This window comes from Electrophorus electricus, chromosome 11, assembly GCF_013358815.1.
Source record: "Electrophorus electricus isolate fEleEle1 chromosome 11, fEleEle1.pri, whole genome shotgun sequence".
Lineage (NCBI taxonomy): Eukaryota > Metazoa > Chordata > Actinopteri > Gymnotiformes > Gymnotidae > Electrophorus > Electrophorus electricus.
Genome location: NC_049545.1, coordinates 11,416,405 through 11,442,351, shown reverse-complemented (window position 1 = coordinate 11,442,351; position 25,947 = coordinate 11,416,405). Strand labels below are relative to the sequence as shown.

Sequence of the window (25,947 nt, the reverse complement as noted above, 5' to 3'; positions counted from 1 at the left end):
ACACACCAACTGCAAACTCAGGTACCATAGCTACGCTGTTTCTCTTGCTCTGAATGGACTCACGTGAAGCTCGTTGCCATGGTTATTCAAAATAACTCAGTTTGTATCCCATATATATATTTGTTAGTTAGCTTGACTATCAACATAAGCAGTTCTAAATTTCTGTAGTGTAATGTGATATTAACTTAATTATTTGATAAAGACGTGCAGTTTGGTTTTACAGATTGAAAAAAAAAATGGACAAAAATGTTTTCTTAAACAATGGTCAGGTAGCTTTAGTCTGAAAACCATTAATTCCTTAAACTGACTGTACAAATGCTTATACCATCAATCATCAACAATATTATCAAATCTCCTCATGCTCACCCCCCCCCCCCCCCAAAAAAAAAAACCAAAAAAAAAAACCTGCATTCCAGTTTTAGAAAAAGGGTAGCAATTACATTACTGGTACATTTAAATAATATAGTGATTACTAGCAGGATTACATTACAACTCAAGAAAGATAATTTCTAATTTTTTCTTCCCTACTCCCTTTTAAAGGGTTCTAATACATCTATTTAAATATTTTCAAATCTGACTCAGGGGGGAATGTGTGTGTGAAGTCAAGCCACCTTGGGCACCAGGAGTGTACCAATCTGACCTCAAAACAGTTATGTTGATGGGTTTCCTCCCATGAACTGGTTGCTTCAGGTCCTTCCACAGCATTTCTTTTGGATTAAGGTCAGGACTTTGACTCCAAAACCTTAACTTTACTATTCTTTAATCTTTTAACCATTCTTTGGTAGAATAACTAGTGTGCTGAGGGTCGTTGCCTTGCTGCATGGCTCTTGTTCTGACAATTCCAAATTATACCAGCAAATTCAAAAGGAAATTCATTGTTCCAACAATGATGGCAAGCCATCCTGGCCCAGATGCAGCAAAACAGGCCCAAACCATGATACTACCATCACCGTGTTTCACAGAGGAATGGATATTTTATGATGGAATGCAGTGTTTTCCTTTCTCCTTTCTTCATGATTCTCATTTAAACAAAAAAGATTTATTTTGGTCCCACCAATCCACAAAACATTGCTACAATATCCTTCTGGCTTGTCCATGTGATCTTTAGCTGTAGACAGGCAGAAATGTACTATTTGGAGAACAGCAGCTTTCTCCATGCAACCCTGCCATGCACAACATTGTTGTTCAGTGTTCTTTTGATTATGGACTCATGAACATTAACCTTAGCCAATGTGAGAGGCCTTTAGTTGCTTAGAAGTTCCTTTTTGACCTCTCAGATTCAGACATTATTAATGCTCTTAGCGTGACCTTTGTAGATTGACCATTCCTGGGGAGATTCTATACAATCTGTCTGACTTTTAATTGGTGGAGTCCAAACTCTTTAGAGTTGGTTTTGTAACCTTTACCAACCTGATTAGCATCAACAACACTTCTTCTGAGGTCTTCATGCCTGATTGTCATACCATTGACAAACAACATCTGACTGAAATTTCATGTTTAAATGATCTGCTAATCCTAAACGTTCACAGACTTTTGCCACTTATAGATATGTAATATTGGATCATTTTCCTCAGTAAATAAATGACAGAGTATAACATTTTTGTCTTGTTTGTTGGATTTTTTGTAGTACGACTTGTGTGAAAACCTGATGACGTTTTAGGTCAGATTTATACAGATATATCGTAAATTATTTATCTAAAGTGATATGGGGACACCTTGTGGCCAATATAGAGAATTAAAGTGAGTTAGAAAAATTTGAGCAAACCAATCAGAAAAAAAACAGGAAGCTGCTCCAAAAAGACAAGGATGTAGAGAATTCTGTATGGTATTGAAGACTGTATCACAGTGAGACAGTCAGTGTTCACTATTGAGATGGACTTCCTTTGTTTCTTAGATATATTTTTTGTAATAAAGTTAATTTGGATTTTCAATATTTGTCCCTTTTCTTATTCTCAAATCTACATGTGAGAAGGAAAATTCTCCACAAAAAGTTCTTGGACTAACATTAAAATAACATTTATACAATATCGTTAAAATATTTTTGTTAAAACATTTTCTTCAACGTAGACTAACGTTCTCAGACTAATCTTATACTAATGTTTTCACAATAATGTTAATATAACATTCTTGAACTAATGTTAAATAACGTTTTCACAATAAAGTTAAGTAACATTTTTGTACTGTTATTAAAAGAACACTCACTATGCTGCAACATTCTCAGACTAACATACTAATGTTTTCACAGTAACGTTAAAATGTTCTCAGACTAACATTCTTGGACTAATGTTATACTAATGTTCTCTCACTAATGTTAAAATGTTTTAACACTAACATTAAAATTACATTTTGCACCAATGTTCTTAAACTAACATTACATTGTTTTTGCATTAATCTTACATTAATGTTGTAGGACTAACTCTACACTAATGTTCTCAGCAGGGGTTTAGCTATTGTTGAGGGGTTATTTAGCTGTTGGGGTAATTTTTGATTAGGGCTAATGGGCTGTGGGATACTTCTTGCTGAAGGGTTATTTAGCAGTTGTTGTAGTTGTTGTATTTAGTTGTGGGGGTAGATATTGAGGGCAATTTAGCTGTTGGGAAGTAGGCTAAATGGTTATTTAACTGTTGGGGTAGTTGTGATTGAGGGATTGTTTAGATGGCTTGACAAAGCAGCTAAAAATTAATAAAAGGCTGTTTGGTTGTTTTAATGTTTATAACACAATAAATACTGTTAAATTATGTTGAACACTGTTTAGATGTAAAATGTAATCCTGACATACTGTTTAAAAATGTTAAACATTTATTTAAACATTTAACGTTAAGTTCCAGCAATTAGCCCCTCAGGCCCTCAGCCACTACCCCATCAGCCTGATTGCCCTCAACACGATCCACAACAGCTAAATAACCCCTTAGCCTCAACTATAGCAAATTACCTTTCATTGTATGTGTAATCAGCATTGAACATCATTTAACAGTATTTATCAGGATTTCAAGGTTCAAACAGCCTTTTATTCATTTTTAGTTGCTTTGCCTTTCTAGCTTTAGATATCTTATTTATAATTTTTACTCTTTCTTATGTAAGTCCTATTGGTCAAAAGGTATTTGCAGATATCTGTGTATTACAGATACAAAGGTAAAAAGAAATTACTTCTAGTCAAAACTGCATTTTGTCTAGTTATAGTTTAGATATCAACAATGCTCTTACTAGTCACAACAGAACTAGATACAACTATTTTAGAAAGATCAAACTCTGCATATATGTAATATTATAACTAATAACAACTAAATCAAATATATCTTAAATTAGCATTTCTACTACTCAAATTTCAGTTGATTGAGTTGAATCATATATGTTTATCTAATATTGCTTAATGTAGCACTGTGGTGTCAAACCCTGGTACAAGAGGGCCAGAGACCAGTGTGGTTTGATTGACATGCTTAAATTAATGATTCAACTCAACAATCAATTGCCAGGTTTAGTAGGCATGTCAGAGCAATTATTAAACTCTGCTGGACTCTGGCCCTCTAGGACCAGACGTTGACACCCCTGGATTAACATCTTTAACATTTACATTTTTGATATTTAGCAGATTATCCAGAGTGACTTACAAAAGTGCCTACACTATTGGAGTCGGCAGGTACCGAATAGCCGACATCTAAAGGATGCAGTGTAGAGATTTGGAGTACATTATTACAGAAGCGTCTGACTTCCTTGAGTGTCCTAATGGGCCGGGGGGGGGGGGATTGAGGCTCTGTGCACCTGTGTCAGGATCTCATGGCCCAGCAGGCCTGTCCCATAGAACATGTGGGAAGGACTGTGAGCCTGGGGGACTGCGCAGGGGCTTCACTTTCCATTTGTTCCCCTGTGTTACAGGCTCTAGACACCAGCAAGGAATGCGACGGCCAACCTGCGGACCTCGTCGCGCTCAGGGATGCTCAGGCCACGTCCAGCATGCTCAGGGATGCTCAAGTCATATCTGCAGCAGCTGTGTCTTTGGAGCAGCTGCCAGTGGCTGCTGCACTCCCTGACCCTCAGTCAGTCGCTGTCTCTGGCGTGAAACGTCGCTCAGTCAGTTCCTGCTCCTGGTGTAGAGGATGCCACCTAGTCAGTTCCTGTCTTTTACATAGAGGACACCGCCCTGTAAGTCTCTGTCTTCAGCGTAGAAGAAGCCCTGCCAGTTCCTGTCTCTGACTGGAGGAAGCCGCTCTACCTATATCTGTACCTCGTGCTAGGCCAGTCTCAACACCTCGCGATTCTCCTGAGCCACTAATGACTGCTTCCTGTGACTCTTAAGGCCCCTAAGGACTCTTGACTCCAGTGACTGCTATGTTTATGCCCTGTGCTTCTCATGTGACTCCTGTATCCTCTCAGGCTGCTATGTCAGCACCTGTAACTGCCTTAATGTTCCTCCCATCACCTGTTCCAGACACCATGTTAATGTCTGTAGTTATTGAAGTCCCACTTCTTTTTGTGGTGCCAGTGTCAGTTCCTCTGTCTGTATCTGTTTCAATCCCTATGCCCTTGAGTGTGTCAAGTCCTGTGCCCATGTCAGTCTATGTTCCTGTCCCTGCTTCGTTTGTTCAATCTATAATCCATTCTGTCTTAGGGCTTCCTGACCAATCTCCCTTATCCATCATGGCCACGCTACTGTTGTTTACTTTTTGGTTCTGTATCCTCATGCATCCTTGATTTGGTTTCTTTCAGTTTTGCCCCATGGTTAGGATCTATGCTTGTTATTGTAAACACCTGTACCTCATTAGTCTCTGTATATAAGTCTATTGTTTGTATTTGCAAAGTCTTGATCAACTTGTGTTACATCTCTGAGCCATTAGTTATTCTATATGTTTCTCCTGGTTATTCTTAAGTTCATCATCCCTGCCTGACTGTTTAACTTTTTGCTCCCTTTACCAGGACAGCCTACGTGTTATACATTCACAGACTGCAATGCAGGAACCTTCTACCAGCTAATTAACACTAACTTACAAAGACAACCTAAATATTTTGTGTATATCTCAAGGACGAAAGTCATTTACACATGAACATATTATAGGTTATGGATAGCTCTCCCCAATAAATCTATTCTTCTGTCATATGTCCATAGTGCCACATGGTAAGAAGTGCTGCCATATTTCTCTTCCCACTGGTATAAGTTCTACAAAGTGATAACAGTTTAATGTGGTGTTCACTATGACCTATGAAACTGTGTAAAAAGCTCAAGTAATGTCTGGTTATCGTGGTGTAATCTCCAAATTGTGGTTTTGCTTCCATTATTTGGTAATACATGTTATTAATTTTGATGCATGTTGATGAAAAACTAGATTCATATATTGTGGTAAATTATTGAGAAAATTCTGTTTCTTGCTCAAGACTAATACCACCAAATTGTACAAATATTTACATTTTTGAATGATCTGAATTATATTTTGTATTCTACTAGATCACAGTGAATATATTATTATAGTTTTAATGGATATAAGCAACCTAAATATTAAAAAGGGATAAAACTGAAATGGTTGAATTGAACATCTGATTTATTTAAATGAATAGGTTCTAGAAAATGAGTCAAACTTCCCTTCCTTCCTATAGATGTACTATGGATTAGTGGCTAAAACAACAAGTCGTGTTCTTAGCAATGCTCTAAAGGGAATGGAACAGACTGTGGCAACACTGAGAGAGAAGCATAGAAAACACTCTCCTTTCACCTTCTATGGAGCTTTTATGCTCTCAAATGTATGAAGGTAGCACAAATGTCCTGCAGGTCTTCCTTGAACCCAAATCTGGGTTCACTGTTGAACTATGTAAAAACTTTATAGTTTACTTTGCTTTAACACACTCTTAATAGACAATAACTTTGAACATTTATCATCATGCACTCTGAGTCTAGCAGATGTCAGTGCTCAGCAGTAGCAACATATTTCCACTATTCTCTCATGATTTTACTGGTGCCAAGCTCTCTGTGCAAATAGCTAGATTCCAAAACAAATAGAGCTGGGACAATGTCTAAAGTAAAAACAGAGGTAGCACAAAGACTAATGTAATTACAGGAACAGTGTTGCATCAATAGTACATAAAGAAAAACTAATCCAAAGGCATGTTCAACTGTATGCTCTGGGTCAGTGCAACAATTACACAAGGTCCTGCACAGAAACCTGATATTACTGTTACTATTCACAAAAGGTGGGGTTTTTTTAATCACATGAAATGGACAAAATATGTTCCTATACAAATTTGCAAAGAAGCCAGTGAAGCCTGTTTAACAAATCTATGCAGAGGGCCCCTGCAGACTCACCAGGAGAATCATCTCACTCTTAAAGGGATGTATACTCAGCAGAGTGAGGGGAAAATATCAATTTGATTTTATTGGTTAAATGCCTTCAGTTGCGCTAGTGTCACACATGAAAGCCATGAACATGTAAATTTGGTTTCTTATCTTAGATTCCATAATATGGCCTTATGATCATCTTTTAATTTTTAATCTAAACATTACATAAAAAATAGCAATTACTGATTTGGCTGTCCCAATACTTAGAGTGTTTTCAATGTTCTTTATGCCCTACATTGAAGTTATGAGGGGATAAAGCAACAATTCTATTGAAAACTGGAATATAGGTTCATTCAGTTTTCTGACTGCTGCAGGTCAAGCCTGTACTCAATCAATGTGAAGCTGGTGATCCTAGCAACCAGTTCTGGAATGACAAACTCTCTGACCTTCTTGAAACCGACACGCTCATACAGTTTTTGAGCACCAGTCTGGACAATTGAGGTGTAGAGCACCACGGCCGTATAGCCCCGTTCCCTGGCAAAGTCGGTCACTGTGAGACACAGGGCTTTGGCAATGCCCTGCCGTCTGTGGGAGGGTTTTACCGACATCCGCTTCAGTTCCAGACATCCATTGACCTGTTCTGCAGGGAGACATGCCACCGTGCCCACTACCTGACCGTGACTCTCCGCAACCCAGAAGCAGGCATTGGGTGTCTCCAGATAGGTCTGCCGAATGTTGTTGAGGTCCTTGTGCAGGGAGGTCTGGATGTAGCTAGAGAACATGCAGCTGACTCCCTGCCGGCCTGCAGCCAGGAGTAGAGTGACTGCCAGTATGGGCAGCAAAAGAGATTTGGAGCTAGCCAGTAGAGCGCAGAACACACACACCAACAACATCTGGGTACGTGGCAGCTTCAGTACATGCAGGCAGGAGGATGGCACATGCTCACTCATACCAAGAGTGAAGACATCCTTTACATCCTCCTCATCGTCATCCTCATAGCGACGAATCTGCACTTCAGCCATGGCCTTTAAACTGAAACACACCAAAAATTACTTTTTAAAACTATCCATGTAGGGAACTGGTCAGCCTAAAATAGCTGCGGTAAACACAAGGTTGATGCCAAGTATATGAACAACACTAATCCAAACAGTGGGCGACCGTATTCACAACAAACTGAAGTTATCTCCACAAAGATTATACAATTTTAAAAAGGCGCCTCACATTAGCTAATTACTAGCTCTGTAGATACAAAAACAAGTGCCCGTTGACAGATTTAAGATACAAACATCTAAGAACAATCGGCAGGTCATAATAACTATAATATGTATCAGCCGATCTGTCAAAGCCCCTTTCGCCCTAGTCAGACGGGCATATATGGGTGTGTAGCTAGCTACCTGACCTGTCCTTAACGTAAAACAGCACGGGTAGCTAGTAATCTGCGAAAAATGAATCTAATGAAGGTTACCAATAGCTGTATCACCGTATTGTAAGCGTACCAGCATTATCTCAATTTTGCTTTCTGACTAGCTAGCTAACGTTAGCCAATTAGCTAGCCATTCTTTTATAAATAAGCCAAATGACAATTTGCAGTTGCTAACGTTTATAACGCTAACTAGCTAGCTAAAAAAGCAATTAAAAGCAATGATCTGATTTTGCTACCTAATGCTAAACGAGAAAGACCACATTAAGTTGTACGATGACTGACAATGAAACTACTTTGTAAGTATTTATTTATTGCTTGATATAGTGAGTTTAGCCGCTAACCTTTCCTGATGATCAAATCCTTCGCTTCGTTAGTTAGTAGCTTCTTGTTTTAAATGATTCGTACCTGCTGTAGCAGGTCAGTAATGCGCCCAATTAACCGTCAAAATAAAAGTCTTGTTTATGAGCAACAAGGAAGAATTCCCACACTGAATAATTATATTTCCATTATATGATACCGCTTAAGGTGGTTCTATACATTTATATAAGTGTTTATTCCCTTGAAGTTAAACAAATCTTTATGAAATAGGGAAGTATATATAGATTGTTGCGCAATACCAGCAAAACCACTAGGAGGCTCCGTGAGAGCAAAGTTGCACAAAAGAAAAACAAGAAATCAGACAAAATTTATGACAAGCTGTGTCCCATTCTCTATATATTATAATAGAGCACAACTATGGGGTTTTACCGTCTTGTAGCGGTGTCCGAAAACCGTGTGGGATATTGCACTACAACAATCCCATAATACACTTCAATAAGTAGTGTACAATGTACCCTAGCAAGCAAGGAATATCCATAAGGGACCATGGTGTTTGGTTTGAAGATTCATATGCAGCTTCTCTGCAGAGGACTGAGAAATGAGGGTGACATCAGAGACCTCACAGGCCTATTACAAATTTAAGATGCAGCTTAACTGAAAAATTATTTCAGTTTATTGAAGTTCTTTATATAATCACATTGAGATTGATTTGATAGTTTGAGTTTATATCTTATAGTGATAAGTAATAAGCTAACGGTAATAAATGAACACACATAATGTAATGTCTGAAATCGTTCATACCTTGACGAATTATGTTGCCTATAAAAGTGCTCTTTGTAGTGATCCACATTTTTCTATGTAGCTGGATAGTGAATAGGGCTCAGTTTCGGACGCAGATGCAATCTCCAGGAACCTGTCAGATGTCCTGATTTCTTTCTTTTTTTAAATAAAAAAATTGCTTTCAGCAAATAATAAATACTGTATTAGAAACAGGTGAATTGTCTAGCTCGTCTTTTATCATTCATGTTGCTATTTCTTTACTGGAAATAAGTTCACACATCACTGGAAAAGAATAACAAAAAGATGTTAGCATTAAAATGAAACCATCTGAGCGTGTGACCAAGTAGATAAATGTTTGTAAAGGCCCACACAGAGATTATCTAGCTAGTTATGTTTTGTGTTTAAATCAGGCATTTCACATCCCAGTAACTGCTAGCTAACTAGCTAGCCAACTGTCAACAAGGCCTAACACCAATGTTTACATTTTTAACATCACTATGTATTACTTGAATGATGCCAACAAAAATAATTTGAAAGAACTCGTAAACATTTATTCTCATTTAAATCTCATTTATTCTCATTTAAATCTAATTTAATAAAGTTGATTGATGAAAGTGAAATAAGTGAAGAGTGACAAAAAAGTGAAGAAATCTCTATTGCCGCTAGTTTTCTATTTAAAAAATGACGCTATGCAGCGAATCAAAAGGAATATGAAGATTGAACGGTTGAATGACGATGATGATGATGATTATTATTATAGGCTACAATAGTTACTGTATTGATATTATGCATTAGATAATTTTAGGGTGTTGCTTATAGGTTTTAAGATAACTATTCTTAAACAAAGGTTCTCAGATGCAGTGGACAAAATATTTTATAAGTTAAGGTTCTGGCATTTCTATTTTATGTGCTATTAATACTATTTTATGCCTTTTTCTTTTACAAGAGTTTTCAACACAGAGCTATACTGTCCAAGAATATTTAAAAGGTCATTTATAATTCACTCTCAGTGCCGAGACGTGGATTGTTACCTGATCCACATCCCCTGCCTGATATGTACTGAGCATTCAAGTTAACTCTCTGTGTTCCATCCGGGTCACTCAGATCCGCTGACCATCTCCTGTTAGCGGTCCCTAAGACAAGGCTAAAGCATAGATGTGATTGAGCTTTGCAGTGATATATCCCAAACTCTGGAATGAGCTCATCTAACATGGAATTCATCCAACATGGACCATTCAAGACTTTGCGTAGTAAAGGCTGAAGAGCAAAACGTGGCGTATATCTGAAAATTTCATAAAGGTAGTATATCATAATCCAGTAAAGTTAGAGACAACAACCTTTTACATTATAATTACATGTCTTGAAATAAATAGCTAAATAAGTATGATAGAATATAATTTTTGTTTCAGTCAGAAAATCAAATGTTTTGGTCCAAATAAATGAATGTGCATTTCTGTTGTCATAAATAAGTGTCATAAATGCCCTAGCATCAATATCTGTCACAGAACGCTCGCCTCCCTTGAGGCACGTGGTTTGGCCAGCCACGTGCAGTGGGAGGACTTTCATTTGTGGCCACGCCTGCACACACCTGCACACACGTGTACCTCGTTTCGTCTGTGTATTTAAACCCACTTCAGGCTGCACAGCGTCGTTGGTCATAGTTGATGTAACGTGTTAATGGGCTTTTCGGCATTGTTAAACGTTTGCGTGTTCATCGTATTTGTTTAATGTCAACCATTATATGTTCATGTTCTGCGTTTGTAATACGTGTGAGTGCTGTTGTCGTTTTGTGTAAAATGTTCGTCCACGTCGCTGAAGTGTGTGCGTCCTGCCCCTCGCCCTTCGGCACTCGGGCCACCATCTTGCTCTAAGAGGCAATAAGAGTCACTAGAGACTTACTTATGGCCTACACTAATAAAGGATGTAAATTAGTGGGTACATTGTGAAATATTACATGTCACATCTGCTTTCTGTCAAATTACATGTCAAATTCTGCTTTTTGAATTTTCATCAATGTCTGCCTTTCCAGTGGACAAAACATGTTGGCAGGTAATCTTATTTTCAAATACACAAGGGACATTTGCCAACAACTCTTTTAAATATATTTCACACATTTTTAAAGAACAAATTAAAACATAAAATGTGCACTGAGGAAATTGGTAAATGAAAGCCATTATGATTGGGACTGTGACATGAATAAAGAGTAGTGAAGTTGAAAAATAATATAGATGTTTTGTTTATATGCAAGAACTTCTAGAGTTTTGGACTAAATCAGAGCATTCACATTATTCAAAGTGTTTACAAACAAACAGATTTGTGCATCACGTCAAGAGCATGACAGATGCATTATACAGATCGGGCAGCTCCTGATCTGTGTCCCCTGATAATTTGCATTGCATTTGTGCGGTACAAATAAGACAGGGGTATGGATCAGGTAGTGACATAGATAAGAAGAATTTAAATGCAGAGGCTGTAGCCTTGGATATGTAATCATTACAACTGCTGTGAAATTACTTTAGGCTTCTTCTGTTCATAAATATCAAATCATCATAATTTGTTTACTATTAGCTTACAATATAAGACTCATAAGAGACAAAGATGGCTGATTTGTAACATAGGAAATGTCCACATATGTTATATGATATTAATAGTTTTGTTTTCATAAGTGTTGCATCATTAGCATGGATTCAGGATTTTCAGGGATGCCTCTTAATACATACATGGAATGGATAAGACTAAAGTAATGTATTAAATAAGCATTACAGAATAGCTATGGTGGAAGCAAGAGGGCAAAAACATAATAAAAAACTTCCCCTAGACTCACACAAATAAACTATGCACTCCTGTTGCAGTCTTGCACATTATCCTACTTGCTGCTAGAGTACTGTAATAACCAGCACTGTACTCTGAACTGTTCTGGCTGCTACCAGTGACTGCTATGTTCAGTGTAGCATGTCACTGACTCCTATGCACAACTCGCTTTACATATGCCCAGTACTGTGTACTGGACTAAATAATTGCACTGTCTACTCATTTTGTATTTGTCCTGTCCTGTATTTATTATTGTTTATTTAATGACATTTTTGCACTATATTGGATTGTTTGCACTTGTGTAGCATGTTGTCTGTTGCACTGTTGTTTTGTGTTGCACCACGGTCCTGGAGAAACATTGTTTCGTTTTTGTTGTGTACTTGTATATAGCTGAAATGACAATAAAGCCTCTTTGAACTTGAACTTTGAATGTGAATTTCAAGACAGCAGGGCAGTTAATTTTATTTTCAGTTATACTGAAGCCAATGCCATTATTCTCCATGGCTGCTCAGCATGACGCATCAAGGCAGATGTGAAATGCAATTAAAAGAAGCTCTGTGATTAGTACTGTATTGTGGCTGACATGGCCAGTACATGGAAAATAACTTTAAAAACATTCTGACATTTGAGGCAACAGTTAGTGCAATTTGTAGTAACAAAGTGGCATGTTGCAGATGTTGGTACTGTCAGTCTGGTGTCTCAAATACAACTTGAACTGCCAGGGTTCCAGATTGTGTTAAAAGTGATATTGTGTGTGAAATAAAAGATCACGCCACAAAATGATACAATACAGCAGCACCTCTAATAAGGTGCATGCAGCATATCTGTGGACGTACTTTACCTGTTAATAAATTCATGTAGTTCCAGCCTTTGCTGAATTTGCACTTCATTTTATAGAAATACAATATTACTTTTTATTATACCTTTTTAAAATGTTGTTACATGTATGAATAACAATGAAATGTATATGGGACAATGTCAATCATTGTTGAAAGTTAATATACACAATAACCATTTTTTTTTAATTTTCTTGTTTTGTGTCTTGTTTCCTCCTGATAGAATATTGATGTATTGAAATAAAGATTTTTAAACACATTTTTTTAAATGACTTTAAAATGTCATAACTTGATTTTCGATTGACATATCTTACATTCAACATGTTTCTAAGTGCTATTTTGTAGGAAACCTAAAATCCAAAAATTCCAAATTTTACCATGTGAACGGTTTCTGCAGACTGCCGAATAAATGTAGCATTTCTAGTTCTGAATAAGAATAAAGCCTGTGACATATAACAGAGGATATCTGAGGCTGTGCAAGGCTGTCACTGACACTCTCTCACATAGAGCAGGGCATTGTTTCCATCAGACACAAACAAACAGGTTGGCTACACACTTATGGCTGTGACAATTTACATAATTTATATTGCATTTCCTTATACAGTACTACAAAAGATTCACTTTCCCAGCTACATGATTGTGTTTTTTTTAAACAATACCAAACATTTCAAGTCAGTGCTGTCTCCTTTCCACTTCTAGTATCAAACCTTTGGTCCATGGCAGTGAAGGAAGAATGCTGTTGCCTATACTCTTATTCGCTGCCCTTCTCTTTAATATTTTCATTATCCCAGATTGATATTTCCAGCAAACATAGTGATGAGGAGGATGACAGAAAAGCCAGTCAGCAGGCCACAGTTTTGGAGTACAAAGAATATGACTTTCCCACTGGTACCTTTGGCATATGTGGTCATTATGCTGTTCATTTCTGGAAACTAAAATTGGGCCACAAAAGGGAGAGGTAACGTGCAAAATTCGTTCTTCTGCGATACATTAATCAACTTTTTTTAAACCGTCTTAGTAACGTTTGTTGAATATTTTAAGACATGTTACGATATATGTGTCTTACCATGTCAGCCAGAGAAATATAGAGGAACATTCCACCAGCAATGGCAAAGATGGCATTCGGAGCAATGTTACTCCCCAGCAGGATACCAAGCACCAAGCCCAGATAACAGCAAATAGCTGACAGTAGGTTAAAGAACACGGCCTGAGGTACACTCATACCAGAGGTCAACAGAATCACAAAGTCACCTAGACCACATAGACAGAAAAGAATGAGAGACAGAGAGATAAGAGTAGAAGAAAGAAACGCAGGCCAGTTGGAAGCAGGCACCAGATTAATCATTTAGGTAGGTTGAACTCAGCCTGTTTAAATGTAACTGATACTCTTGACATTTTACAGTGGATAAGGTTTTCAGACAATTAGTTATGTTTCTGACTTATCTTACAATGAATTCACCTTATTTTTTTTTTAAATCATCCTCCATCTACACACAATACAACACAATGACAAAGCAAAACAGGTTTTTGGTATGTTTTGTACATTTATTAAAAATAAACAAATATTTAATTTACATAAGTATTCAGACCCACTTAGTATTTGCTTAATGCATCTTTGGCACCTTTCCTCAAGTCTTCTTGGGAATGATCCTACTTGCTTGACAGAGCCATTTTCATGTCTCTGTCGAAATGCTCTGCTGGGTTCAAGTCCAGATTTTGGATGGGCCACCATTCTTGAAAATGTTTTCACTTAGAACATATCTACATCTTTGAGAATCCTTCTTTATAGGGATGGTATGGACTGGTGACACACAGTGCCTGTCTTTCTCCTTACACACCACTGGCAGTTGTGCCTAAATAGTTTAATCTTTGTTTCACCAGTGCAGAGGACCTACCCCTGATATGAGTTGTTCAGGAGCACTGTGACAAACTCCAAGGAGGCCCTAATGTACCTTTTAGTGGGGAATGGCTTCTTCAATAGACCCAATTGGTGGAGTGTTGTACTGATAGTTGTCCTTCTGTAAGATTCTACCATCTACACAAAGGAACTCTGGATATTATAGTGACCACTGGGTTCTTGGTTCTCTTGGTTCTTGCTCTGACCAAGGCCCTTTGTCTCTGATTATTTAGCTTGGCCAGATCTAAGACTGTTGGTGGTCCCAAACTTCTTCCATTTGAGAATGATGGAGGTATTAATTTCTTCAACATTGAAAATGCCTTTCTTGCATCCTCCCCCGTATATGTGCCTTGACATAATCCTGTCTCACAGGTCTATGGACAATTCTCTCAAACTCTTGTTTGTTTTCACTCTGAAATACTCACTCATTCAAATGTGAGACCTTACATAGACAGGTGTGTACCTTTCCAAATTATAGACAATCAACTCAGTTAGGCACAAGTGGACTCCAAGAAACTTGCAGAAGCATTTCAGGGAACACTAGTAGAAGTAGGATACACTAAAGCTCAAGTGTCAAAGTGTTCAAATACTTAAGTAAATTTAATATTTTAGTCTTTTATTTCTAATGCATTTACAAAACAACCAAAGAAACCAAATTTCAAATTTTGCTTTGTCATTGGGAAGTATTGTGTGTAGATTGATTAGAAATAAAAATATAAATTTTAAGATGAGCTGAAACAAATCAAAATGTGAAAACTTGAAAGGGTCTGAAAACACTCTGTATGCATTGTATGTGTGTAAATGTGAAACTTACCTAGCTCATGTGGGAACTCCTCACAGACAATAGCTATAGAGGTGCTGAAACCAGTGAGCAGAGACAGTGTGAAAGAGGCTCCAATAGCCAGACCATCTATGAAGTTATGCAGTCCATCACTCAGAGTGATCATCCAAGCCACCGTTTTTATGTTGGATACACGTTCTCCACGGAGCCAGCGACATGTCAAAAACACACAAGCCTCCTAAAGAGGTGCATGTGCATACACACAGACCATTAAAGGTGAATATGTAATGGAACATACAGAAAACAACTGACCAATTATCCGAGTTAATATTCTTATCAAGTTCTCAACAACTGACTTCACTTTTTCTAGAAGTTTCAAAAAATTGTTAGCCTTGCTTATCACTTATTGGAGAGACAGCATTTATTTCCTTCAAGATAGAGGGTACAAATCTACTGAGACCAAGGTCTCATTTATAGTGGGTTCCTGTTACATGAAGACATACAAGCATAAAAAAGAAAACATTCAAATTTAAATCCAAACAAAAGGATATTTTACAGAGATGTTCTTCCTAAAGAAAAATAAAAAATGTCAATGCCACCTGAAAAACTAGAGGAAGATGTATATGTAGTGCACATATCCATGAAAAGTCAGAAGTGTTCTTGGTTTTTGTGTAATGATTAACACAAAAACCCGGAACACTTCTGACTTTTCATGAATATGTGTCTTTATTCTTTATTCACTAAACTAATATCCTTGATAACACCATGCCAACATACCTTGCCAGTTTTCTTGATAAAAATAATAGGATAGAAAAAATGTGGGGTTTTTTTTTTTTTTTCCCTACTGAAGAGTCACTATTGACAGTGCGTTTCAAAGCTATGCAATGGCAGAGTACGGAATGTGCTAATAAGTATGAGATCAGGAGTGCAGAGATTACCTGATCACTGACGGGGCTCACACTTGGGTGGACTGGTTTGTCACATGGGATGTTTGGTATAACATCATGGTTGACGCTGTTGGTGATTAAATCATTGCAAATGTTGTGAATGACTGTGTCATTGCTGAAGTTTGTGATTGAGACATCAGCCATCTGCAGAGAAGGGAAGTGAGTGTGGCAGTGCTGGGAAAAAGATGACAGTCGTAGTGAGCCATAACCTTTTGCTTCTCTTAACCACAATAATCAGAATTTATCTATCGTGGAGTCCTCACCTCCGAGTCCACCTTCAGAGCCATTTTTAAAACTCTCTCTGTGAAAAACAGGACATAGAACCCTCCAAAAATCCCAACTGCTTTCAATACATAGTCATCAGCTTTCGGATCAAATCCAAGAGCCTGTTTATTTAATGAAGAAGAAAAAAAAAAAAAAAAAAAGTTATGGATACTGATCTTGTAGTACTGATGTAAATGTTGAACTTTGACACTTTTGACTTTGTTTTCTTTCTTCTCTTCCGTCACACTTCCTTACCTCAGGTACAAGTTGCAGTGCAGCATTAGAAAATAAGGTTCCTATGGCCACTCCAATGAAGTACGTTAGCACTTTTGGGAAGTAAGATTTTTTAGTGAAGGGAATCAAAAGTAACCCCAGCAGAGAGGCCAAATTAATTATCGTCACAGCCAGGAAGCCATAACCCCAAACTGAAAGAGAGAAATATTTCAAATATATACAGATCTGGACTTGATATAAACTTAATTCATACAAAACAGACATTACAATCCAGACTTTGGATCATATTGAAGTGTATTGCAATAATACAGTCGTGGCCAAAAGTTTTGAGACTGACAAATTTTGGTTTTTACAAAGTTTACTGCCTCAGTTTTTGGTCAGATGTTTATATGGTATAGTGAAGTACAATTATAAGCATTTTTTTAAAAAAATTTAAAAAAAAAAAAACTTTTTAATTGACAAATAAAAAATAAGTTTTTTAATGCTTATAATAAATGTAAAATTATAAGCATTTATTATTTATTATTTTTTCACTATACCATATAAACATCTGACAAAATGATATTTTTTTTTAAAAAAAAAAGAGGCAGTAAACTTTGTGAAAACCAAAATTTGTGTCAGTCTCAAAACCTTTGGCCATGACTGTAGATTCAACTAACCATCCTGGCAGTAGACCAACACTTCCACAAATACTCTCCTTAAGAGAGGTCCTCGGGTGAGACAGAAATCTCCATATGAAATGGTGCAGACAGAGAGGGTTCTCTTCTCAGTGAGAGCTGAGAAGGTGAGGCTGAAAACTCCACAGCTCTCCTCAACATCTGCCCTGTTCTCCTTTTAAGGTTACAGTAAGTAAATGTATACTGTGACTGACAATAATTCTGATCTCTTCACAAGCTAGTTTTGGGAATTCAGCAACAGCAATTTAAAAATCAGAATCAGGAAGGGTAAAAATTGAGTACGATTGTACACTTTATTTAAATATTGATGGATTTTTGTTTTCATTTCCCTGACCTTTTGAGGATTGAAACAATATGATTCATGTCACAGAACTTGACCAATGTTGCAACAGTAACACAACCATGGGACAAACTGCAAAATCAGTAGGCCCACAAAAGTCTCACTGTGGCTAACCTGTGCAGTACTCAGTTAAGGTATCATGAAGGAGGCCAGTGTAGGACTCAACTCACACTTGTACTCACATGGAAACAAAGTTAAAATTTTGACATGATTTGTCGTTTAACTGTTACTACAATTCATGCTAGGAGACAGAAATAAAAGAGAGGGAGTTGTAATGCTCACCTTTAGAGTCAATAGTCTGTGAATGGGGAGTCATATATGGGCACGAGGGTAGTAGGACCTGAGTGAGAACAGCTGGACACACGAGCTCTAGCTGATCAACAGTCACTTCAGACACATTAGCCAGCCCAAATACAGCCAGCAGGTCCGATACGGACAAACACTGTAGAGATGGCGTTCGAGAAGAAAACAGTAATGAGGACAAACTATCGTATATTGATAGCTATTGATTTTATATATATATATATATATATATATATATATATATATATATATATATATATATATATATATATACACACACACACACACACACACATAAGCCATCGAACTCTCTTTTATAGTTTGTAGATGGTCAAAAAAAAAGAATAATCTATTTCATAAAATAGGCCACATCCTACCTCAGCATTCCTCAGTGGATTTGCAACACTATCAACGGATGCTGGTGGTCTTCGGGTGGTGAGAAGGTACAGAAAGTTTTCTAAGTTTGCCGTGGACAGCGAAGTGTTACTACCGTAAAAGCGCAAGATATCCTGAAATTGATGTTCGTCCATGTTCTATCAAGTTTATATTTCACGAATTTTATAACCGTTTTGTCGACAGACGTGCGTGACAGAACTAACCTAAGCGATTAAATTATTTGACACATATACGAAGCCAAAATAAATGCCTACGTGAACCTTTCAATTAATACATATGAAATCCAACTATTTCGTTCCTTTCAGGAATGCGACCAAATCGCCGCGTGGTTGTCAATGAGAGGGCGGAACAAAGTCTAAATTTAGCGTCGGAATGAGCAAAAAATAAAGTTGTACACCTCTGTCCCTCTTACTCGTCTTCTCAATACTGGAAGTATCAGCAGATGTTCAAAGACCAGGAACTCCCGACGGACTGGCCATTGGACATCGACAAGCCATACGGATTCCTTAATTACGGCCACTGTTCGCCTGTCAAAGGGGTCTTTGTTATCATTTTCCTACCTCTCATGTAACATGTTTGGTGCTGACAGAATGGATAGTGTAATTCCACCGGTCGCATAAGGTCAAGTAACCTGTCCGACATGCTTCGAGTAAAATCATGATTTACACCATCAAATATAAATTTCTTATATAATTATTTTTTATTGACATGGAAATCAAAATATAAAATATATTCCTAATGATTTACAAATCATAAATCTTTTTAGAAAAAATTCTTGATATCTTTATCTGTTTAAAATACAGTCAATGAGTCACTTGTGCAGTTCAAACCAAATAGTCCTTGGCCTCAAAATGAACTAGAGTGAATCATCACCAATGTGCTTTTCTCCTCTCTGACACACTCAGTAGATATCTCTGAGTGTTGTAACGTGCAGATTGGAAGTGAAATCCTTTAAGGTGGTGAATGTCCATGCAGTGAAATAAACAGTATATTGCTCAGATATCATCAGGAAGCCATTAGCATCAAATAATCCAGGAATGTCTTCGACATCCAGCCAGACAAACAGAGCAGGCGAGGAACTATGCAGAGTCACCATAAACCTCTCTCCTGCATCCTCTACAGTGAACTATCACACACACACACACACACACACACACACACACACACACACACACACACACACACACACACCTGTAAACAGCATATCTACAGATGTTGGTAAAGAACACAGTCCAATCTAAACATTGTGACATTGTGGTGAAAGTGCTGGTAATGGATATGTCTTTAAAAAGATACTTGATATATATATGAGTATGAGTCTCACCGTGATTTTGGGTTTCTGAAGGTCCTTAGCATCTCGTGGGGAGCTTAGAAAAAGGTGGTTGGGAGGACTTTTTATACCATGCTCAGGGCCACTGAGGTGAAAGGTGACTACACATGACTGCCGAGTGCAGTTTCCACAGTTCTTCAACAGTGGGGACACTGGGTGCTCAAACACCTTGGTGACCCCGCCCCCTTTCACTACAGCCCAATCAGAGTCCAGAGAACACTGTGGAATAAAGCTGTTCCAGCGATACAATTTCACCTGCATGCAGACATGCACACAAAACACAGAAAGAGAAAACAGCAATTTAAACGGCAAATTTAAGTCGCATGTCGATCAATCCATTAAAACGTGTAATGCCTGAAAAGCAGGGAGACGAACACATGTAGATGCTTTTACCGAAACTTTCAAAATATAGTCTAGGTTCAGGTCAGAGATGGCATAGATCATCAAGTCTTCCTTGTCCTCAACGCCTACTGAAATAAGAGGACTAAAGAAGTTGACAGCCCAGTAATGCAGCATCTTCCACTTGCCACCAAACTCTGCGCACACACACACGCACACACACACACACACTTTTCAGTTCCTTTATCAAATGGAATCCTGTCACCCAGATAGCAATAAATGCAGACAGCCATAAAAACACAAAAGAGTGGGTGCACATGCCTTAAAACACTAACCTATAGAGGACCAAGAAGGCGCCTGCCAGACGTCGTTCAGCTGCCAATAAAGAGCACCCATGGTGTGCCCTTCACCCTGAACAATGTCACTTTGGCTCCGGCGGTAGAATTCTGTCTGTGTCTTTACACACTGTGCCTGCATAACCTGCTTAGGGCAAATGCAAACTTTAGAACATCTGTGTGTGTGTGTGTGTGTGCGCGTGCATGTGTGCGTGTACTTGGATGTGTGTGTATGTCTGTGCACGCATTGTTTTGTGAATCTACCTTTTTATCTCAATGAGATGCAGTACTATATGTATGACTGAATTAAATGAGAGGTTTGTTGGTGTGTGCGATTGCCTGGGTGATGTAAATAGTGTCTCTGTATTTCTGCACTGGGTCCGTGTGGTTGGGGAGGACATAATGTAGTTCTGCTTGCTGCATCATCTGCCAGTTCCCAAACTCATGGTGCTGTCGGTGGTTTGAAAATTCGCTTCTGAAATCCCAATCAGCAGCTGTTGATACCTGCCGAAGTGCAAATGTTTACAGCAGAAAAGACAGACAAGCACAGTATCCACATGTAACAATAGGTGTGTGATACCTTACTGAGTGTTGACATGGAGGGCCAGGACTGAAAGCCATACTCAGATGCAAAGCGCGTGCGAGGGAATGACCGCCAGTCCCAGCAATCAGTGAGGTAGCTGTAAAAGTGCACGTCTCCATAATGGGGGTCATAGGGATTCTGGGCCACCCAGCCTTCCTTCTCGGACTGCAGCCCATTGGTTGGACTAGACACCAGGAAAGGCCTTGAGCTGTCCTCCTAGAATTGCAGCACAGCTTAATCAGAAGAATGGAATTCCCTTCTGATATCACCATTCTTAAAGAAGCGAAATAATGATATAATAGTTTTGGAATCTTCATTCTTCTGCACAGAAAACAGTGTTACACATTTTGGGTCAGGGCAATAAAATACAGACAAAAATAAAAACAAAAACTTTTCACACCTGTTTAGACGTATGATTGTGTGTTCTTCTCACCTGCAGTACAATCTCTCTGATATTCTCCACATATAGATGGATGTAATCTTTCACATAGCGTGGCCTCTCAGCATGGGGAATAAAAAACCAGTTGGTTGCAATGGCAGCCTCATTCTCATTGTTTCCACTCCAGATGACCACCGAGGGGTGGGACTTAAGCCGTCTCACCTGAGCCACACCACAATACAGTACCACATTATACCACAAGTATGGACAGATAACTGAGTTTGGTGGATGATGTTTATACCTGTTGAGTAACCTCCTTTCGCACTGACTGGATGAAATCCCGCTCTATAGGATATAACGCACATGCAAACATGAAGTCCTGCCAAACCTGAAACAAGTACAAAGCAACTGCAAATTAATAACAAGTAGCATGTTCAGAACATGGTGACTATGTCACATAGGAATATATACCATGATGCCAAGCTTATCACACAGGCTATAGAAGAGGTCTTGTTCATAGATTCCACCTCCCCACACTCTTAAAACATTCATGTTTGCCATCTGTGCAGACAGAAGCGGTTGAGTCAACCTAAAATACAAATAGACAGAAAAAGCAAAGTGGTAAATATTGGCTGGACATGAACTCATATCAGCACACCGATTATTTATGTGAGTGTTCCCAACTAAGATGCTTTGTATGTTTGGGAAGGTTACAGTGTGAGGTGCTGTACCTATCTGCAGTAGCCTGATCCTGAAAAGCATGAGCTGGTATCCAGTTTGACCCCTTCAGGAAGATAGGTTGCCCATTGATACGGAAATAGAAGCTAAGGCCAGGAGAATCAGGAATAGGTTCCTGTACCAACTCCACAGTACGGAAAGCAATCTATGCCAAGTAAACGAAGTGAGTAAAAGAACGAGAGTTAATTAAATTAAATAAGGAGTAAGAGACAGCCTGTGGAGAGATACTGATCTCTTACCATTCTCTTGGCATGGAATGCCTCTCCACCCACCATGCTGATATTTATAAATAGCTCTTTGAGAGGCTGTTGTCCATGTCCAAAGGGCCACCACAGATCAACTGAAGTATTCTTGAGACACATGTATTACATACAGGAGACCTTGCATTACATTTTACTGAAGCCATTGTAATGGGTAAAACTATATAGTTGGCCCCATAGATGTTCATTCACTTCTACAAGAAGCACTATGGAAGCCTCATCCTGTCTTACCTGGTTAATCTGGAGGAGGAAGGATGTGTTGCTCTGGCCAGGTGAAAGCGAGAGTTGAAACTTTGCCTCTGATTGCAATTGTGGCACGGACAACTGGACAATTCCCTTTGAGGCCACAATGGTATCAAAGAACAACTCCACTTCCACAGTCCAGCATGAGAGAAGAGAGTCTGGAAAAAGTGGTAGAGGTAGAGAGAGAGAGGTAGAGAGGTAGAGAGAGAGAGAGAGAGAGAGAGAGAGAGAGAACTTAAAATATTGCTAAGTGTTACAGATTTTGCTAACTTCCATCACTTACCTAGAACATGCCCCCAAATCCTAATTCCATGCCCTAAATCCAAACCTTTCTTTAAAGCCCATCTGTCCACAGATGTGCTTACTCAACGCTTAAACTACTATTCTTTATACCATGTGCATTTACAAAATTTTCAAGAAGTAGTGATCAATACCTTATTTTAGAGGATTTTCTTGAACGATTAATACAACTGGACCACATGGAAATAAAAGAATGTATGCTTGCTGGGAATCAAATTCTTGGCTTTGGTGTTGCTAGCACCTTGCTCTATTCCTTTTTCCGAGAGCAACTATTTTAGTGAAAGCTATGAGGATTTAAAGATATTTGAGCTTAAAGTTTAAAAGAGTCCTGCTGGATTTTTGTATGAAATGTATAACTTAAAAATAGATATGGTGTGTAATGTTGCCAGGTGAAGGTCCTAAGAGAGACCCATGGACTTTCATAAGACTTTGTTGTGAACTGTACCATATTTTGAACTGGTGACAAAGTTCAACAGCCGAAAAGTATTAAAAGACTCTAGATAAACGTCCTTCCAGATGCCAAGTGTGGGAAAAGAAGGACCCCAATCCCAGCTAAATGAGCTCTGTGCCTGAAACACACACATACACACACACAAACCTATTCAACCTATTCACACATAAACCTATTCAAATCAAATTGCAGAAATGATTAAATGGTCTTTATTATACCTTTCTGATGAAGTTTACATGGCACTCCCCTTTCTGCGTGGCAGGAGGGCATTCCGGAGGTACTTTGTATGCAGTGTGGGCTTGATGCCTCATTGATGCATAGGTTACAGCTGACATGAGCCACACCTCTAGAAAATTCACATCCTTCAAGAGCCCAGTAACTTCAAAATCCTAATAAAGAAGGAACACCTTTTGAACTGCTTTTACATGGTGTGACTTTTAAGATTTTGATCACCCAGTGATGTTCTCTGTTATTAGTGTGGAAATAAGAATAAAAAAAAAAAACTTAAGAGAATTCAGGTTGATAAGATTGTGTCTTTCTGTATTTACATACGTATCTCAGGAACATGTTGTCTGTGTTTCCAATAATGACTCCATTGAGAGAGATTGTGGAGATTGTGTCCACCCCTTCAAATACCAGAACTGATCTCTTACTCTCTCTGTTGAAGTACACAGTAAGACACTTGATCTTGAATCTGGATTGTATTCTTACCAATACAAAAAGTGGTACTTTCAAGTTCTTTTCCGATGCTGGTTTATATTATGGGTCAGGACATTTACAGGACAGCATGTAATCAGTTGTCAAATTGATATCCTATTTCAAAGTAATGAGAGACATGCGAGAAGATGGTTGGAAATACAGTAGGACAACACACCGGACATAGTCAGGCACAGAGAATGAAGTAGTGTATGTCCAGTTGTCCAGAGAGATCCATCTGTAGGCCAGGTCATTAAACCGATAGTAGGGATCCTGTGGACATCCAAAGTAGTGCACCTTTATTTTACAAAAAAATGAAATGGAAATATACCAAGTGCAAACAGTCTGCAGAGAACAGACTTTCATTTCTAAACTTGACATGTGAAGTGACCTTACCTGGAACTAGACTGGGGATAAGCTCCACCTAATGTCTCACATTGTCATGCCATACTTACCAGTTTATTTGGCCGTTTCTGTCCGGCCCAGGATGTATTGTATCATAATGCTAATTGCGGTAGGTTGTATTTTGGCTAGGCTGACCCACATAAATGTTTATGACCCTACCAGTAATACACTCCAAACTACAAAGCAATTATGTAAATGTTTTAAAAACATTTAAAAACACAAAATTTGATGTAAACTAAAATCAAAAATGTTTGAATGTTTGAAAAAAAAAAAGGTTCATTCATCTTTTAGTATCTCATTTTGTGCTGTTTGTAACAACGGCGATAAAACTTTTTTACTTGCATATTTACATACAGCATTTCAACAAACAAAATTTATATGTCAGTTACTAACTCATTTCCTTGTTTAATGTATGCCACCGATTTATGTTTTTGCTTTCTTCCTTATGCAGCGCAGGTTTAACGTAAATAAATGAATGATTGGAAAGTAGTGCACTATACCTCAATAAGTTTCTGTAGCTGCAGAGCTGTATGTACACAACCGGGTACTTCTGCATTAAGCGAGAGCGACCCATTAGAGTTTCGTAATCTCCATGTTCCGTTAAGATTTAACGTGTCAACTACAAAATTGTGAGAATCTGCTTCGGACAGAAATACTACACAAACACAAACGAACAAAACCTTTAAAACATGAAAGTGTACACCATTCATGTTTGATACATATGACCTGACAAACCCCCGGTCATCTCTTTAGAGGTCAGAGGTCTCCTGCTTCAAGAAAATGTAAAGCTCAAAATTTTGAGAATTCTGGAGGTGAAGACTTCCTGGTTCAGTCACGAGTCCATCAGCGGACACATAAACGCTTATCTACATGTGCTTGCGCTGCCTTTCATAAAAATACATTATTCCCAAAAGTAGATATTTTCTCTCGTAGTACGTCGTTATTTCCACGGATGATTAAAAAGTAAGTAGGGCTCGGAAATTTGAAAAGCTAAATGCGGTGTTGACGTTTACACAATTGCATTTTCAACGTAACGATTGCGCTCAGATAACGCATAATGTAGACAGTTCGTCACCGTGGTCACGAATTTAAAAAACGAATTAAAAAAACCTTATTGTGGCTTTTTTCAACGTAATGCTTGCGCTCAAATAACGTCGTATATAGACAGTTCGTGTGATCACGAGTTACATAAAAATAAAAATATTTGCATTTGGAATATTCTCATTTGATGATTTTAAATTAAAATATTTCCTTAAAATATGATGCGGGTAGCAATAATTTAGTTGTAAACATTCAAACAAAAGGCCTTTTATCAGGCATATTTCCATATCTTACACTGGCAGGCGCCCTCGTCCAGAACGATTTACTGACGTGCTTTGTAGTCTCTGTCAAATACATAGACTCATATGCTAATGGATAGGTCAGTGTTAAGAATACTATCAGGGTACATTTCTTGTAAAGTGTAATCGAGATGTTGTTTTTTTAAATAATAATAACAACATATCTTAAGTATGATCCTCTACATACATTTTATGCGAAATGCAAAATGGAATAATCAAACATTTGTATCATGTTGTCCGCATACTCTAATTGTCTTGTTATTAAACTAATGTGTGTAT

At 38.1% G+C, this 25,947-nt stretch overlaps 3 protein-coding genes across 4 annotated transcripts; all 3 read right to left on the bottom strand.

The window, feature by feature from the left end:
• Window positions 1-5,513: 5,513 nt before the first annotated feature.
• nat8 (N-acetyltransferase 8) lies at window positions 5,514-8,131 on the bottom strand. Its single transcript, XM_027023596.2, has 2 exons — window positions 8,027-8,131; window positions 5,514-7,294 (listed from the first exon to the last, which is right to left on the bottom strand). The coding sequence occupies exon 2, from the start codon at window positions 7,282-7,284 to the stop codon at window positions 6,616-6,618; it is 669 nt and encodes a 222-aa protein (XP_026879397.2). The 5' UTR covers window positions 7,285-7,294; window positions 8,027-8,131; the 3' UTR covers window positions 5,514-6,615.
• A 4,252-nt stretch (window positions 8,132-12,383) lies between these two features.
• slc39a8 (solute carrier family 39 member 8) lies at window positions 12,384-18,745 on the bottom strand. 2 transcript variants are annotated; one of them, XM_027023610.2, is made up of 8 exons: window positions 18,251-18,745; window positions 17,853-18,012; window positions 16,575-16,744; window positions 16,319-16,441; window positions 16,047-16,229; window positions 15,142-15,346; window positions 13,497-13,681; window positions 12,384-13,362 (listed from the first exon to the last, which is right to left on the bottom strand). In XM_027023610.2, the coding sequence occupies exons 1-8, from the start codon at window positions 18,401-18,403 to the stop codon at window positions 13,213-13,215; spliced, it is 1,329 nt and encodes a 442-aa protein (XP_026879411.2). In that variant the 5' UTR covers window positions 18,404-18,745; the 3' UTR covers window positions 12,384-13,212. The 2 variants fall into 2 exon arrangements, with proteins under 2 accessions (XP_026879411.2, XP_026879412.2); XM_027023611.2 differs by having other exon boundaries at window positions 16,047-16,199.
• Window positions 18,746-18,944: 199 nt separating this feature from the next.
• manba (mannosidase, beta A, lysosomal) lies at window positions 18,945-25,376 on the bottom strand. Its single transcript, XM_027023625.2, has 17 exons — window positions 24,829-25,376; window positions 24,102-24,196; window positions 23,780-23,885; window positions 23,446-23,616; window positions 23,222-23,345; window positions 22,465-22,634; window positions 22,213-22,323; window positions 21,967-22,118; window positions 21,707-21,824; window positions 21,537-21,623; window positions 21,290-21,457; window positions 20,854-21,072; window positions 20,613-20,777; window positions 20,274-20,418; window positions 19,993-20,135; window positions 19,594-19,854; window positions 18,945-19,395 (listed from the first exon to the last, which is right to left on the bottom strand). Exons 1-17 carry the CDS (start codon window positions 25,036-25,038, stop codon window positions 19,171-19,173), a joined length of 2,670 nt encoding a protein of 889 aa, XP_026879426.2. The 5' UTR covers window positions 25,039-25,376; the 3' UTR covers window positions 18,945-19,170.
• Between the last annotated feature and the right edge of the window lie 571 nt (window positions 25,377-25,947).

Bases quoted from the DNA above. Each gene is read 5' to 3' on its own strand.
- nat8 (XM_027023596.2), bottom strand. From the start codon at position 7,284: ATGGCTGAAGTGCAGATTCGTCGCTATGAGGATGACGATGAGGAGGAT.
- slc39a8 (XM_027023610.2), bottom strand. From the start codon at position 18,403: ATGGACGAACATCAATTTCAGGATATCTTGCGCTTTTACGGTAGTAAC. The intron at 13,682-15,141 runs GTAAGTTTCACA...TATGTGGTCTAG, and splicing joins GGAGTTCCCACATGAGCTAG to GTGACTTTGTGATTCTGTTG. The intron at 13,363-13,496 runs GTAAGACACATA...GCCCAATTTTAG, and splicing joins ATATTTCTCTGGCTGACATG to TTTCCAGAAATGAACAGCAT.
- manba (XM_027023625.2), bottom strand. From the start codon at position 25,038: ATGAATGGTGTACACTTTCATGTTTTAAAGGTTTTGTTCGTTTGTGTT. The intron at 22,324-22,464 runs GTAAGACAGGAT...ATGTGTCTCAAG, and splicing joins TCCTCCTCCAGATTAACCAG to AATACTTCAGTTGATCTGTG. The intron at 21,825-21,966 runs GTACAGCACCTC...TTTGTATTTTAG, and splicing joins GATCAGGCTACTGCAGATAG to GTTGACTCAACCGCTTCTGT.